At 43.5% G+C, this 16794-nt stretch overlaps 1 protein-coding gene across 1 annotated transcript in view; it reads left to right on the top strand.

The window, feature by feature from the left end:
- Positions 1 to 16794, top strand: part of LOC112946979 (kelch-like protein 13) — a 72659-nt gene continuing 55865 nt past the window's right edge. The window contains exons 1-3 of the mRNA XM_026038982.1: positions 1 to 28; positions 8641 to 8705; positions 15121 to 15179. Of these exons, the coding sequence (XP_025894767.1) occupies positions 15160 to 15179 (20 nt within the window). The 5' untranslated portion in view covers positions 1 to 28; positions 8641 to 8705; positions 15121 to 15159. The remainder of the gene's footprint in view (positions 29 to 8640; positions 8706 to 15120; positions 15180 to 16794) is intronic.

Genomic DNA, 16794 nt, shown 5'->3' with positions numbered 1-16794 from the left:
CGGGCAGGCGGGCAGCCGCGGCCCGCAGGTGAGCGCGGCGGGACGCTACCGGTTCCGTCCACGGCGGGGTCCCCGTGTCGTGCGGGGCCTGTGGGACCGGCGCGGCCGCGATCCGCGCGGGGCGGCAGCGCTGCCGGCCGGGGCAGCTGCTCCCGTGGGAGCTCTGGGGGAGGAACCAGTTGTGGGAGGCCCGGGACGAGCGCCCCGTTTGCAAGGGGAAGGACGAGGGACGAGCGCCCCGATTGCACGGGGGGGACGAGGGGAGCGCCCCGTTTGCACGGGGGAACAAGGGAAGAACGCCCGTTTTTTGGGGCTGTGCTGCCCCTTTTGCAGGGGGAAAGTGCTGCGTTCCCTTGGGCAGGGGGGCAAGGCGAATGTGCCGTGGCTTTAGCTGGGAGGGGGGGCTGCTCTGCTTGGTGCCCCTCAAGGGGAAGAAATGGAGGCTGCTCCTTGCGCAGGGGGGTGACCCCCTTGGCAAGGGGCCGCCCTGGGTGCAGGAGGGTCCCGGTGCCCCCTGATGTGGGGTGCTCGGGGCCATGGGGCTGGGGACTCGGGCAAAGGGGTCGGGGTGGGGTACCGACCCAAAAAGCGCTGGTGGGGGTACCCCCCCCAAGGGGGTCCCTGTGGGGTCCCCTGCCCCCGATCTCCTTCCCGAAAAGTGCCCTCTGCCCCAGCCCGCCCTGTCCAGGCGTTGCTTTGTGGCCCTCGTCCCCGTTTTCTTTCTTTTTCCCCCCAACACTTTGTGCTACTCTGCGTTTATTGTTCCAGGGCCTTTAAATAGGGCAGCTGAGTTTGGGATGCAGGAAGGAATCTGAGGGATTAGTCTGTGATGCTGCTTTTAGAAGTGGGTGTTTCTGTAGGCTGCGATCCACTTGCTAGTTCCCTTTACCTGATTCACGTGAAAATTTAGGCCAAGCTCGCTTTTGACCAGGAGCTTCCCAGGACTCTGCCTTCTTCTAAGAAGTCTGACGTTAGCTTGAGAGCTCTGCAGCTCTTGATGGGCCCCTCCGTGCAGCTCCGGGGTGCACAGCGAGGTGCACATCGTGTTTCTGCTTCACGTGGCTCCGAGGCTTCAGTGTTCTGCACCTTGACGGAACTGATGCCGGCCGGGACCTGCTGTGAAGGCTGTGTCGGAAATTATCTCCCTTCTTAAGGACGTCTCCTGCATTTGAATGGAGTCTTCCCTGTTCCTTCCCGGGTGAGCTGTGCATGGAGATAATGCTAATGAGGGACCTCCAGGGCACTCTCCCCACTTCTCCGGTTTCATGGTAGAGCCTGTTCTGCAGTGCAGTCCCGGTTGATGGACTCGGATGCGCTGCGGAGCCCTGGTAGGGAAAAGTTTGGGTAGGAGCTAGAACTAAACCATGCCTTGAATGCCCTTTGGTCTCTTTGATTTGGTGAGTTCTGAAACTGTTTCTAAACTTTTTGCCTTTCTTATGAAGTGAAAAAAAAAAAAAATCACAGGGAGCTGCCAGCACAAATTATCGTGCTGCCCTGCTTCAAAGCAGCAGGGTTGTTTCTAGTGAGCGCTGGCTTGACACCAGGTATCAAAAATGAATTTAAGTGGCTTTGCCCCAGCAGACTTTCTTCTTATTATTATTATTTTAGTTCTAAATAGCTTCTGCTGCTTTATAATTCCCTCAACTGAAAGTCATCTGAGGCACTGGGTTACCTTTAGCTAGTTTATAGTGGTAATGGTGACTCGAGTAGTTCTGCGGCTGTCCTGCCGCAGCTTCTGGTGGTCCCACGGTGTGGAGCAGGTCGGCAAACTCTTCTGGCTCATGGAAAAGTTGCATGCACGGACTTGCTGATCCAGTTTGCAATGTGGGCCCACAAATGATGGGAGAGCGTGACCAGGGAAGAAGATGGACTGCAGGGAGCATCTAAACCAAGATTGTGGGGAGCTGGCTTGTGTGCTATGGGGCTGAGTAGGGTGGAGCAAGGAGGGAGCATTTTCAGCTGGTGTCAGCTGAAGGCATCGAGATCCACCTGGAACCCTTCATTAGGCTCTGAGGGGGCTTGAAGAAGAACCTAATGTAGCTGCTGCAGAAGGGGCCCTTGTGCGGGTGCTTGAACTGTCTGAAAACACAGGGGGATTGGGCATGCAGAGTAAAACTTGTTTCTCTTGAATACTGGTAACTTTTAAACATTCATTTATTTTTCCTGTTTTACAGTCAGCTGAGGAAATGTAGAAAGCATTTAATTCTTGGAGCTCATTTAAAGAAAGTCTCAGACTATCTGGTGTTTCTGCGTGTAATACGATGCTCGTACATGGCTCTGGGACAGCGGGGATCAAGCCCAGGAGGTCTGGATCTAAAAGCAAATCCTCTGCTGTCTGCACTACAAGTTCCACCAATGCTACCTCGAGGGCTGTGTGTTCTTGGTGTGGTCCAGTTATTACGAAGGGCTAATTAGCCAACAGAGAGACCTGTTGGTTGAGGCTCCGCATGAATTTGCAGCGTGTTCTGCTCGAAGTGTTTCTGCTAGTGTTACTGTGTCGCCTCCACAAACACAGCAATCAAAGCTGTCAAAACTGCTCTTCTTCCTCATAGCTGTTTTATTGCTCAAATAGCTGTGATGCTTAGTAGTTTTTTTCTTCACTTTTAGGCAGTATCTTTGCTGGCAAAGTTTCCTACGGAGTTGTATCAAGGTAAAATGGAACAAATGGAGCAATTGAAGTGTTTGTTTTAAGGTGTTTAAGTTGTTTTAAGCACTAAGCCCTAGCTTGGGAAAGGTGTGCAGTGTTTGGCCATTTTGCTGTTATCAGTAGTGCAAAACTTTCCTAATGACTCTTATTAGCTTACGAAAGTTGACTTCAATGGCCCCAGGCTAGATTCTCATGGCCAGCACCTTTATCACAGATCTCAGTCTGTGTGGGTATCCGGGTGAGTGGGAGGTAGAAGCTTAAATGAGCGGGGCTGCACATGTTCTACTTTCATTCCAGGTTTTCTGCTTGAAGGGTTTGGGGCCTCTCTTTTTTTGAATTCTCTTTCTGAGTTTTGTATTGCATTGTTGAAATACTGGGCGGAAACATTTTTATTCTGCTCTTTTAACTGCTTGTTAGGTTTCCTAAATTTTTGGGGCTAGAATGTTATTAAGAACCGAGTCTGGAAGAAATATTTTGTAGTATATTAGTGATCCCTTAGCCAAGTGTCTTTGAAAAACTTGAAGATGGATAAGCAGTATTAAATAATCTTGCGAAGAAAAGGCGTAGTCAGTATCAGAGATCTTTGACTTGCTGGTTTTATTGGAGTTATTTGTATAAAGACAAACTTCTTTTTGCAGTGCCTCCAAAAGCTCCATGCTGTGGTGGGTGTTTCTGGTGAAAAGCTCAGTTTATGGTGAAACCCTCAGTGTATAGTGAAAATAGCTCTGTTTAATATCCTATTTAGGAGACCTCTGACAAGTTGCTTGGGACTGTAGCTACCTTGATGTGAGATACAGGGCATTGCACTGGGAGATTTGATTTTGGTGATGGAAGCATTTCAGAAGTGCATTTCTGAAGGCAGCCTTTGGATTAAGAGGTGGTGATGGAGCGTCTGTCTGAATGTACGAAGAGCTGGCAAGCTGGGACAAAAGTTCAATTTAATTCCTTTATTTGACTATTTCAGAAGGCCAGTCAGAAGAAAATGCAAAAGTTTTCATATGGTCAGTGAAACAGCCTGTTTGTAATGAAGTTGATATCTTCCCTGCCTATTTTGAGAAGCTATTTTTAACTGAATCAGGTATATTAAGTTTCTGGATAATGCCACAACTGCTGATTTGTGGTGTTAATCAGTGTTTTTGCGTGAAACTCCCTGTGAGAAATAATGTCATTTTGTTTCCTTTTGTGGAAACGGTACTTTGGTAAATACTCATGTCGCTGGCCACGTGGTTTCTCAGGGCTTTTGTTTTAAGCTCTTTGTGCCTCATGCAGCTGCTCTCGGCCTCCTCTGTGGTTGTAAAATCTGGGGGATTTGCTGGGCACTGCCAATACAGTCTCCATTTTTAAAGCTGTTCTGCTCGTTCCTTTTAATAGGACGTACTTAAAATGCATGAATGCTTATGTAGGGGTAAAAGTATATTGTAAACAGAAGTTTTGCTGTCAGAGGAGTTCTTAAATATTTTGTCTTATCCTGAAGTTGTTGAAATCTTGTAAGTGAAAGATCTCTCCCTGTTTCTGACTTAAATTCCTCAGTCTTACGGGTGCCATGTGCCTCTTGAGCTACCAAATTTATATATATTTTGCTGCTCCTTTTGGATGGACACCGTTTTGGAGGGCCTGAGCACACAGTGGTGCATGGAGAAAGATATAAACAGGACAAAACTGCTTAGGTTTTTATATAGGTGCAGATGGGACCAGGGATGGAAGTGCCTGTGAATGGTGGTTCAAAGCGTGTGAGAACTAGTGTAGTGTTGGCCCAAAGCTTCAGCTTGGGGTTGGGAAGCTGAAGATGGGAGTCTGTCCCAGCTCTGAGGCCTTACAGTTATTTTAACAGGTATTGCAGTGCTTGGCGCATCTCCATGTGTTAGTTCCTCTGTGTTAGTTCCATTTCTGCGAATGTAGAAAAGATTTTGTTCCCTTGTTCTTGGTGAGTAATATAAACTGAGCAGGCTGTTTTTGGCCTTCTGTGTCATTTGGAGCTGCTAGACCAGGATTTAGCGACACAGCGAATGAGAACCGTGTGTGCTCTGAGCCAGCTTGATTCCACCTCCATCTGGCCAACTGCAGACACGTCTGAGGAAGATTGGGTTCCATGTTGTGAGAAAAATAAAATACAAATTTGGAGTTTTGCAAGGATTCATGATTAAATGTCAGGGTGCAATTCCGTAGATCCAGTAAAGCAAGGGCATACAGGTAAAGTTCAGTCTGACTCCTTTGTCTTGATTGCTTTCTAGGATCTTTCTGTGAGTGGTCTGTTTTGCTAGTCTCAAGTTGTGTTTCATTTAACATCGTGGGAACTTTGGATTCTTCTGCATAACTGACCTTATCTGATAATGCTAATGTGATAATGTGAAATATCTATCAGGATGTTAAGATGGTCTAAAATATCCAGTATTTTTTTCCTGTACAAGCACAAAAACTGAATTTTTAAAATCCAATCTCTATTTCTATAGTGTACATTGACATAGTGTATTTTCTGTAATTAAGAAATAAATGCCAGGTTTTCATTTCTTTAAATTTTAGGCATATTCATAAGCCTGCTAAGGCCTGCAAGTTAAAGTGCATGATTTCCACTTGGAGGACCAAATCTGATGGCAGAGACTTGGGGACAGCAAGGGGACGATCCTGCCTTGTGGCTGCTGCAAACTCCCGCCGCATCCTTTGCACCACTCGTGTGATTGCAGGGCGATTTCTTTCCTGCTGCTTATCTCATGGGAACGAACCCACTCAGTAACACTCTTTTTTTAATCAGTTCAACTCGCCCCAGGGCTGCACCGTGCTGCTTGCTGCCCTCACAAGCCGAGGTGGGAAACTGGAGGTGCGCGGAGGGGAAGCAGGACTTGTACACGTGGTGGAGCATCCAACTGCACCTCGCAGGAGGCTCTTGGAGGAAGCCCAGAGGAGGAAACGGGCTGTTCTTCGGCCTCGTCAGCGCCTGACTTGGCAGTGCCCGACTTGCTCAAGTAGCTGCTGAGTTACGAAACAGGTTTGGTTCTGGGCAAGTTTTTTGCTGCCCACGGCTTTTGCGCAGAGCAGGGGAAGTGACTAGTGTGCCCGTTATGTCAAGAAAGCCCAGAGTGGCACTGGAGTCCTTCAGGCTTGGCCTGGCAGCAGGATTTTGGCCTCCTGTCTATTTTATATTGCTTTTGTTGCAAGTTTGTATGGAAAGGTTTTAACAAGAACAAGACTCAGTTGAGAAGTCAATTTTGTTCCCTTGAACCCTGAGTTAGTAGCTGAGCAGACGTGAGAGTCGATGTGTGTTGGAGCCCTCGGCAGCTACACGGATCACACAGGTCTCTTGTGGCTAGTGGTGCTCCTCACCAAGGACGAATGCCAAGTATTTGCTGTATGATGCTTCGTTCTCAATTAGCTCTGAACTGTAGCTAACCTTAATGTTAAAGGGCAAAGCAGTGGATTGGGGAAGGACGGAAGGGCTAGTGGGCAATTCGGGGCTCCGGGTGCGACTTGCTACCACCTCTTCCTCTCATGTTCTTAATTTCCAGACTGACAGTTTTACTATATAAAGGAGAAGAGCAATGAGATGATGATAATATCATTTTCCATCAGTTAGTGGCAGAGTGTTATCTCATCCTGTTAAGGCTGCAAATACCACTAACTGTGAGAGGCTGCCCTCCGTTTTTACAAGCAGACTAATGCTTTTCAGGAACAGTTTGGTAGCTTTGCTTAATGTAACGTGGAATGATTGGAGGAGTTTGCAGAAAGGCTACAAACAGATCACGATCCAACTCCCCTAGCATCTCCTTTTTGCCTGGAGATAATGAAACTGAGTTTTCTAATTGGTATTATTGATGACATATTTGGTTGGTACGATAATTTAGAGTGTCAAGCTTACCAACTTTGAACCTTTTTAAAGAAGACGGTAATCATTTATGGAAAAACCATCACACAGCTTTGTGTGATATCTACATCTAGCTCATACTGTTGTTGTCCTCTCAGATTTTTTTCCTGTAAAACTCATGGTCCCGCTAAAGGGCAAGTGCTTTGGTGAGACTGCAGCGATCTCGTACTGGGTGAAGGAGGAGGTTGAGGCAGAGCAATTTGGGCAGGGAGGAGATGACTCCAGTGCCAAGCGCTGTCACCACACTGGTGAGGACCAAGTGGCCAAGTGCCCCATGTGCAGGACAGGCCACACGGAGGCTGTAAACGGACCTGGTTAGAAGCTCAATTTCTTTTTTCATGGGTAAAAATAACGGTAGGAGCAAGCTGGCCTGGAGGACGAGGAAGTGCAGGAGAAGAGGTTGCGTGGCAACGCGCTCCAGAGCAGGGCCTCGGGAATAAATAGTGATGGAAAAAGAAAGGGGAGGAGGAAAAAAGGAGTGGGCTGGAGGGAAAAACGCTATCTTTGTGTTGGCTTTCGTGTTTCGATGCCATCCCAGATGTGCGTAACAAGCCGGACGTTGTTCTCCTTTCTCGTTACTGATGGCCTTTCATAAGGAGCGCCGCTGTGGCCCGGCGTGTGTCACTGGAGGAGCCCGGCGCTGCTCTGCAGAGAGGCAGCTTATGCAAAATGCCCTAATGCCACAGGGGGTGGCAGGAAGCCGGCAACTTAGGCTCGGTTTTAGGGCACTCGTGCCAGTGCATAGTGTTTTCTAGTGACAACTTCTTGGTTTTCTTTCCTTCAGTGGCTCTTGCATGTGATTCAGGAAGAAGACTCTTAAATCATTCCTTCCATATTAATGCTCCTTTAACTCTCAAATGTGCGATGGCTGCCCATATCCATGTGTATTTATGTATAAAAGCAAAATAACTTGGTGCCTCTTGTGGAGGAATATCAAGAGGAAGCAAGTTTCCTGCAGTAGAACTGCAGTAGCCTCTTTAGCCTTCTGATAACTTCATCCCTTCGGTTGAGTTTGAATGCTGTGTAGCAGCTAGCATTATTTCTCAGCAGTTTGTATTAGTTAGCATGGAGCTTCCTACAAGTTCTGTTGCCTGTAGGACTGCTGTATTGTTTTTACTGGAAGAATGATTGTGCTCCAGGTTTTCAAGTGCTTGTATTGGAAAGCTGTTTTTCTTCCCTTTACTTTTACTGTGCAAGTGACCCTCCCTGGTACTACTCGAATACAAGTTGCTGAATTATGTGCGAGTTGCACTGTAATTATTTTGTTTTCTGATAGAAAACACAGAGGAAGTGAGAGCAGGCAGTGCTGTTTCCTCAATCTAAATTGGATTAAAATCGTTAAAAAATAAAGGGTGGGGGGGTGGAGGGAAACAGGGAAACACCCTGCTAATTATTCTTTGTGGTTTTGGGTGACTTTTTTTTTTTTTTAATTGGGCATACAATAGCTATTCACTATAAACATGAAAATCAGTCTCTCCCAACTTCTGCTCTCCAGTGCTTCATTCTCCACGTGGAGAATGGGCTGTGAAATCCTGCTCCGTAACCTCGGCCTGTTCCAAGCCAGTTGTTGCCCGGATTCTTCTTGCGGGAGCTTCCTGCCGTGGTAGCAACTGCAGAGTGAATTAATGAAAAGCTTGTTTGGTTTAGTGCAACAGTGCAAGGCTTTATTCCTCTTAAAATACTGCGATTCACATGCATTCAGTGATTGACCCAAGCTGGTGGCTCTAAGGAAATGCAATGTTGATGAGGCACAAAGAGACAGAGACCAGGTGTAAATGGAAAAAGTGATCTAACTTGTTTCCTCCAATATAGCTGTTGAACTGAAATTGGTTTTTATTTGCTGCCTGGATCTTGAAGAAGTATATGTTATAAATACACAGTATAAATATTCAGTATACATGGACGAGAGCAGAATAGGAGAGATTTGTAGCAAATTAAATGAACTTTTTAGATAAAAGGGGGGAACTTTTCAGTTTTCCACTCAAAGTGAAGATAGAGCTCACGGAGCTGCAGGAGGTAATAGTCAGCTCTTCTGCAGATGCTGCATTTTGAGGTTTCTTTTAAATGAAATCTACAGTGGATAATAATGTGCAAGTGTATGTGACTTTTTTTTTTCTCTTCCTGAATCTTGTTTTAGATGTCAAAATTAACCTGGATTACTTGGGAATGGCGAAACGTAGCCCTGGGATCCTGCCATGAACAGTAAGAAAGTTGAGATGCTTTGTGTATGCAACTAATTAATAATAATAATAATAAATTAAGACTTAGTGAAACTGCTTCTGTTCAGTTAGCATAGCTAGTCAACACCTTTGGTAGTTCAGTGTGGATATAATTCAAACTTTTCATTGAGTAATGGGGCAGTGCAGTAAATCTGTTATACTGAAAAAATACCAACCTTAGAGTTGATATAAATTAGAAATAATATAAAATTTTGATTTGGAGAGTTGCTCTATGGTTTATTAGCAGTTTTGGGGGTTGTGCACAATTCTCACAAGATGTTGCATGAAGGTGCTCACAGGCATTTCGAGGAGATGAGAACTACATTTGCTCAGGTGTTTACAGCTGTGCAAGGGAGTGCTCCTTGGCCTGGGGAACCTCTGCAGCCGGTAGGACGCTGGAGGTGGACAGGCTATTATGGGGAATGCATTACCATAATTATTAATTATAATTATATGCTATTGGAGAAGGGCATTCCCTATTAGTCATGCTGTTTGCAGTGTTGCTGAAGCAGCTGCTACTGAGCAGATAACTTGGGTAAATTGATCTTTGCATTTTATATATTTTTAAATTTTATTTTATATTTTATATATTGAATCTTTTATATTTGACTTCTACAGAGTGTTTTCCTTACATGAAGTTTAGTATTTAATAGATGTTTGCATAGTTTCTGTAACCATGAGAGCAAGCACCTTTAAAAATATCTTTTGAGGGTTCATTCTTTAATTCAGATGTTTTTGTGTTGTCAGTAATCTGAAGCTTTCAGTTGTTAAGGTTGCATGAATAAATTCATGCATATGTATATGCTATGTATGCTTTCCATAGTGTCTTCTAGATGTTGCAGTAAGAATCCTTAAATAGATTAATTGAAAATTATTCTACCTGTTTTTTCACCAGTGCAAAATAGATGTTTTATAAGAGACTGTGTGTGAGTGAGTAGCACATTAGCAAAAGTAGAAACTGCAGCTTAGATTGGTGCTGATGACACTATTTGTCAGCCTTCTGTGAGACAGAAATTAGAAGGCTTTTGTGTGGTAATAATGCCACAAAATTGGATAAAGTTAATTGGAAATGAAAAACGTTTGGAAATTCCTGTATCTAAGTGTTTCACAGCAGTTTAAGTGCTGAACTTGTGAATGTCACGGAAGAATATTTCACTTTGTTCTGCGAAACACTCTGGCTGTGTCTTGTTTAAATCTTTCATGAGAGGAGTGTTTTATATGGGACTTTCACAAGCTGATGAATATATATGAACCAGGAGACAAAAAGCTGAGTATCTCGCAAATCTCGGAAATCTTTCAATGAAAACTCTTTAATTGTTCAAATGGTAATTGTGGTTCGAAACCGCATAGCCTTAGGTCGTTAATCGGAACAGCTGAGCAAAGACAAAGCAAGCTGTTCAGTTTTGTGCAGGCACAAAGCTGTGCATGCAACCCAGGACTCTTCAAACGCTGTGTTTGCACGTTTTTGATAAACTGAAAGTCAAACTATATATTGCATATCATCAATAGCTAATTTAGAAATCATTCTGGAGTGTGGCTAAAGTGATAAACTTTGATCATGAAAGGCCTGACGTAAGCTCAAGTTATTCTGTTCTGAGGCAGCGAGTTCATTAAAAGGGTTCTGTTCTGTGTGAGCTTTGCTGTGCCAACTTTTATGCTTTGTCTAGAACCTTGTTACTTCTTGTGGACAAATGTATGTAATGGCACCGTGTAATCCTTCACGTGTGGTGCCACGGTGCTCGCTCGGCTTGGGATGAGCTGGGGAATGGCCTGTGCACCTTGTGCCTGCCCATGCCCTATTGCTGAGTGGCTCCCAAGTGAGGTCAGTTCCTCGTTTCTGTATTTTTGTTTGTTTGTTTTAAGGTACGATCAAAATACCTGTTAATAAAGCAAACAAAGACTAATAATGCCTTGAAGTTCATCTGTAGCCTGGTCTTCTCTAAGCTTGTAAAACTTGGCCCATTAGCAGCACTCTGGAGTTGGTAAACTTCCAACTGTGGCTCGTGTTGGAAATCATACTGACTTCATCCAAACGCATTTTTCCCAGCACTTTAGTAGCATACATGTGTATGTGTTTAAAATAAATAAAGTAAAAACAGGCGGAAAGGGTCAGAGTTCAGTCAAAAGTGGTTGCAAGCGGGCTTGTCGCATGGTAGCTAGAGGATATGCAAAGAATTTAATGTCTCAGTGGGGTGGGTGGCTCTGGTCTGCTAGTGTATGGTACAGTAGAGCAGTTTTCTAGCAGAAAATGGGAAAGTGGTTTTTAATGTTCTGAGCTTCTTTGATTTTCTTGTCAGAAAATGTATACTGCTTGTTTAGAAATCATTTTTAAAGACTAGGAAACTTCAGACTCTTGGAGTGTGTGTTATTTGACTCGGGTAAAATAACGGGTTTCACAAGTTTTAAACACTTCTCGCAATCATTTGTCCATTGACAGAGGGCATTAGTTAATGCTACACATGGCTACTCGTGACAGTTAACTAGCATGACATGGTCCCTTTGGATGAATACATTTTCTGTCCTTTAACGTAGCTACCTGTTCTGTCAGGTGACTGTATTTTTCTTTTCTGCTGCCTTTTTCTGACTGAAATAAGTGGATAATTTCAGTTTACATTCCATAGTCCAAGCTAGGGGACTTCTTTTGTGCATCAATGTATTTTTACCGAAAATGTTTAAGTATTAATTTATTCCTAGTTGATGGGTGGAAAGTGGAAGTGTTTCTACTTGTTCATTAGTGATCATGAAGGGATGTTGATATATGTTAATACTTCTTCCATATGCAACTCCAATGCATTATGAAAAACAGGGATCTCCAAAAACCTGCAGAAAGTTCTCCCTAGAAGCTGATGTTAGGCTACTCTATGCTGTTCTTCATGCTTAAAATGGCATTTTTATCTTACACTTTTCTCTTTTTGGAGAGTGCCTCTCAAGGTTAAAGTCACGCTGTGTTTAAGGGCATATAGTTGAATGTCAGATGGAATCAGCTGCTGCTGAGAGGGAGAAGGCCGGCTTTGCGCCGCGGCGCTGCGTGCACTTGCCAGGCACGTGCCGAGGAACATGTGGCCCGCACCAGGTGAGCTGGATCAGCTTGCTCCTCTGGTGGAAAACCCACTTGTGTCCCGGGGCTTGGCTTTCCCTGGGCACAGTCGCTCTCTGTTGACCTGCGCAGCTGGTGGCTTGGATGGATCCGGCCCAAGGAAGGCAAGTGGTAGCTGCCTGTGGTAGGACACAGCCCAGGCTAAATCACAGCCTCTTTGGGTTTTAATTCCTGTGCAATGCTCTAAATTCTGGTTTCTGCACATGGTCATACTTGTGTGCTCTAGCATATGATCAGCACATGCAGAGATTTTGTTTTCTGAACTCAATATTACCAGAGGTTTAAAGTTGCCTGTGAAATACTTAGGAATTTCCCATGGCTCTTAAGGCTCTTAACCTATGGCACTTTAAACCTCTATGGCTAAATTCATGCTGAGGTCACTACAACAGCTGTAATGGTTGTATGGGGAATGAATCATTCCTCAGAGCTCTATGTATTTGCTTTTGGGTGTCAAAAGGAACGATAGCAAAATATGATCCTTGCTTGGGTCTTCAAGGAACACTTAGAAATCCCGTGGCAGCAACAAGAGCAGCAACGACAGCAAGAAACCCCGACCAAAGAGTCCAAAACTTGCACAGCAGTGAAGAGTTTAGCCCCCAGGTTCTGGCCAAGTCCCTGTTGGTGGGATCAGATATTTCCTTGCCGGGGATGTAGTGGGTAGTTGTAAGCAGGAGTGTGAAATGCTGGGCATGTAGAATTAATGGGGACAAGGGAAAAGCTGCTTGCAGCTCCGGAGTCCAAGGGAATGTTTTGAAGAGTTTGTTCATACTTATTTCTTAAATAGTATTTGGGCTGTCTGAATTTCTGTGATAATGAGACTGTATAAATATTTCCCACACACCTGCTGAACTTTGTATTTTATTGAAATAAAATTCTTCAGCTGCCATACATACATAACTTATGTATGTTAGGTTACCTCCTGGGCACTGTTATTTTCTGTATTCTTAATTTTTTTCCCATGTACAACAACACAGTGCATGCACATCCCTTGGGATTGTCCGCACAGCACATTGCTTTCGAGAGGCTGTCCATCTTTTGTCCCATAAGCACAGCTTTTAAAAAAGAAAATAGCCTCTAAACTTAAAATTAAAACTCAGTTTTCACCTGTCCCCGGAGTTGGCTCAGCAGTGTTTCTCAAGCAGAATAATATGAATAGAAAGTCTGTAAATCCTTTAGCTGAAATCTCATATCCCAAGGAAATATAGAGGTGAGGGAGGAGATATGCAGCTATCGGGTACTTCATTTCTGAAGTCACTCCAATGTTTTTGTGTTTGAAGCTGGTGAAACAGGCTGAGGAAGTTATCGGAAGCAGTGCAGAGGGGACTGTGTAAACAGCTTGGCCAGTCCATGATGTTGAACTGCCTCTGGGAGAAGGTTAAGCTCCTTTGTCAAGGATTTAGTTCCAGTTTCTTTGGGTGAGGGCTGTGCAACAGCCCACTTACCTATTTTTCCTAAAATAAACTTAACAAATTTGTAACAGAGAGGACTTGGAGTAACCTGATTAGGGAAGTTATGCAAGGTGGAAGGATTAAAAAAAAAAAAAAAAAAAAGTTGCATTTGTTTGCTGAGAATAATTGAATGAATTATTGAATTGAATAAATCTGGTTTCCCTCCCGGTCTTGGAGCAAGCTGGAATGAATATTTTAGGTGATGTGTACGGATAAGCAGTCCTATTAAAGACCCTATCAAAATAGCACTGTTTGACCTTGGCAGAGGGTACACGGATGGGAGATGCATAACTGTATATGTATAGAACTCTCTCCAGTGTACACTGGTCCAAGATGGGCCAACTTCATTTATCTCTTGAAATACTTAATCTCTAGAAGTCTCAAGGAAGGCTTAGCTTTTTGCAAGGTCAGAGGACTTGTCTCTTGATCACAGTGTGTGGTTCTGCAGCATATTTGCCTCACTGGATAAAATAATGCTATATCTGTTTTTATGATGTTAATACTAGTGTACATGGTGCGGGATGTGACAAGTGACCTTTTCTGGGTCTGTTTCTAGAAAAGCAGTTCATGTGAATATGATGCTTTTCGAATGTGCTAGTTTGAGGGAGGACGGATAAATCAAATTCTAATCATGCAGCAGGCTTCTTTAACAGAGGAAAACTTAAAGTGTATTTGAAATAAGAATGTCCTGAGGTGCTGCAGCACTAGGGGTTGAGAAGCACCTTGTGCTGCCAGCAGCTCAGACATCAGTGGGAAGGGAACAGGGAAGTATAGCTGCTGCTCAGGGATTCTGTTTGAAGCCATCTCAGTTATGGCACTTCTGAAGTGGTGCAAGGAACACAGTGAATTTATAATTGATGCTTACAAATACTGTGTGTGAATTCTGTCCGTTAACTGTCTCTCACGTGCTTTAAGAAAATCAGATTTTTAGAGCAGAACCCCTGCATTAGCATTGCTCGTGTCCTGTTCTCTGAAGTCAGAATATGCTGTGTAGTTGGTAGAGTTTTGTTTTGGGGGTGACAAGTGGAAACAGTGGCTAATGATTTGCAGAAGTTCTTTTTGTTGTATTCTTTTTAATATATAAATTGACCAAAGATTTTGAATGCTATATAGATCTATTGTTTTGTGAGCCTTTGTGGCAATACTCATTTACCTTTGTTTATCATTCACTTATGTTTAAAATGCAAGCTATACACAAGACCAGATACTTGTGTGGCTTTCTTCAGCTTATTGTATAGCTTATATTTTGCAATGCTTGCTGCAAATGGACAGCAGCAAGTGGAAATATTACCACTTAGGACTGCACCTTCAAGTGGAGATGGAGGAATGAGTTCAAAAACTGCAGCTCATTAAAATTTAGGCTTTTTTTTTCTCTTTACAAATTAGTGTCATTACTTACTGCATGTAAATAATGTGAGCTGTTTCCCTTCCTCGCTCTTAATATACGAGGTGACTTTTAAAATAATGAGTCACAGCTTCCATTTTAGTAAATTGTTCATGGGATAGGCAGGCTCAGGAGCAACTGGGTTAAACCAAGAGATTATTTGAAAAATCTAGGGCATGTGCTCTCTCTGTTCACTTGATTAGTTTTCATAATTCATCCTTGTTTGCACAGCAGGAAGGAGCAGTAGTCATGTAATACATACAAATCAGAAACGTTTTTTTCTTGCGTTCCTTTATCTTTGTTTTTTACTGTCGAATGTTAGTGAAATGAGGAAAAAGCCATTTTGTGCATGAATATTTACAGCAATCTTGTTTTGTTTTCCTGCAATACGTGGGATTTGAGAGGCAGAATGCTGCTTCTGGATGTCTGACTGACTCTTTGCTTCAATTTGTTTTCTTTCTGACTATAGGTGCATGAAGAACAGAGGAGGCATTTCTGCTTATCAGAGATGATGTGGAGAGACACTTTGTGAGTAACTGAAATGTGTGCTTTTTTTCTTTATCTTTAACAGAAGCCCAAAATGCTTTGTGAGATTTGAGAAAGTGAGAATTATTCCCTTTTGTAATTTAGAGTTTGTCATTTGCCTAGAATTTCATTTGTTTCTGGAAAACTGTGCTCATATGCAGGGGAAGAACAAAGCTCAGCTTGGAGATGAAGAGCTGGGGACTGAAGGATGGGATCTGTGAGATCTCACCAAGGATTAATTGTGCTGCTTAACTCCACTGTGATCAGCCTAGCAAGGGTTTTTGCTGCTGTCTCTAAACAGGGTCGTGGGCATCTGTGGAAACTCTCAAGCTGGTTCCGTGGGTCACCTTTAGTACCGCTAATTAGGTGCTTGCTTCTCTCAAGCCTGAGAGGCACTATCTGTGCTCTGTGACATTTTTTGTAATTAAGCTCTTGTTGCTACTTCTCCATGCCTAATTTTGGTTGTGAGAAGCCTCAGAATTGCAAATGTGGGTAAAGTGGTGGTCTATAGAAAAAGAAAAGTTTCTTGGAAGCTTTCAGTTTGCATCTGTGTGCAGGAATGTGCTATTCTGGTATCGTGCAGCTTAATTTGACTTCCAAAAATATGATAGGAAGCAAAGAGCCTCAAAGATGCTCCGAGTCCTCAAGAAGTACCTGTACTTATTTCTTTTGTGAGAGCAGAGTCTTTTTTTTTTTTATGATTGCAATGAGTTCTGTGTAGGAGAATGGTACTTTTGAGGACAACTTCAGTGCTTTTCTTGACACTGAAGAGCTGCAGCCTGTGTTAGAAGAGGCTGCTGTTACCTAGGGCACCTCCATTTAATTCTTTTCTGTAGTTACAGAAAAGATCCTACAGTTCTGTAGGATTATTAATGCTAAACCACGAGAATTTGTTAGTTGAAAAATCTTTTTTTGTTATAGCAAACTAGTAATAGCTTAAAGTCTTAGGCTAGGATTTGTTTGGATTCTTACACTGTATTTGCTTATTTTCATTACCTAGATCTGAGAAGATTTTAAAACTGTTTTCGCACTTCCCTTATTTCAGAACCTTTTGCATGTTTTCATAGATATGTTTTTGTGGTTTGTAGCTTAGTAAGTACTTGAGGAAAGTACTTGAGGAAAAAAAAAAAAAAAAAAAGATGGTTAAGAGTTAAGTTCCCTCCTTCTGGGGTGAGATTGGGTGCAAACAGTGGGTGCTTTTCTGTATTGCTTTCAGTTAAATCTGCCTCAAGACAGCATTGGCTTCCAGTTGTCTTTCCCATGGCATCTTCCAGGCTCCACTTGCCAGCTCAGATGGCTGCCCCACATTTTCTTTGTTGTTTCTTTGTTTTCTTGTGCACGAAGCAGCAGAAATCCTGTTTCTGATCCAGGAACCTATCCAGTAGACGCAGTGTTTGTTTGATTTACTCTGCAAACTTGTGACCGTTCTCCTTGGCCAAAGCCCATGAAGACTTTGCTGCAGTTGGCTGATGGTAGCAATAGCATGGAAAACACAGTAGGTGAAGGGAGGGTCGTTCTTGTTATCCAAATGTGCTTCCACACACAGGAGCTGGATCACCTCTGGTCTAGCAGTTAATAACATGGACTGCCGTGAAGACCCTACCCTGGAGAGCAGCTT

This window comes from Nothoprocta perdicaria, unplaced genomic scaffold (genome assembly GCF_003342845.1).
Source record: "Nothoprocta perdicaria isolate Ctin4 unplaced genomic scaffold, notPer1 scaffold_22, whole genome shotgun sequence".
Lineage (NCBI taxonomy): Eukaryota > Metazoa > Chordata > Aves > Tinamiformes > Tinamidae > Nothoprocta > Nothoprocta perdicaria.
This window is presented reverse-complemented; position numbering and strand designations above follow the sequence as displayed.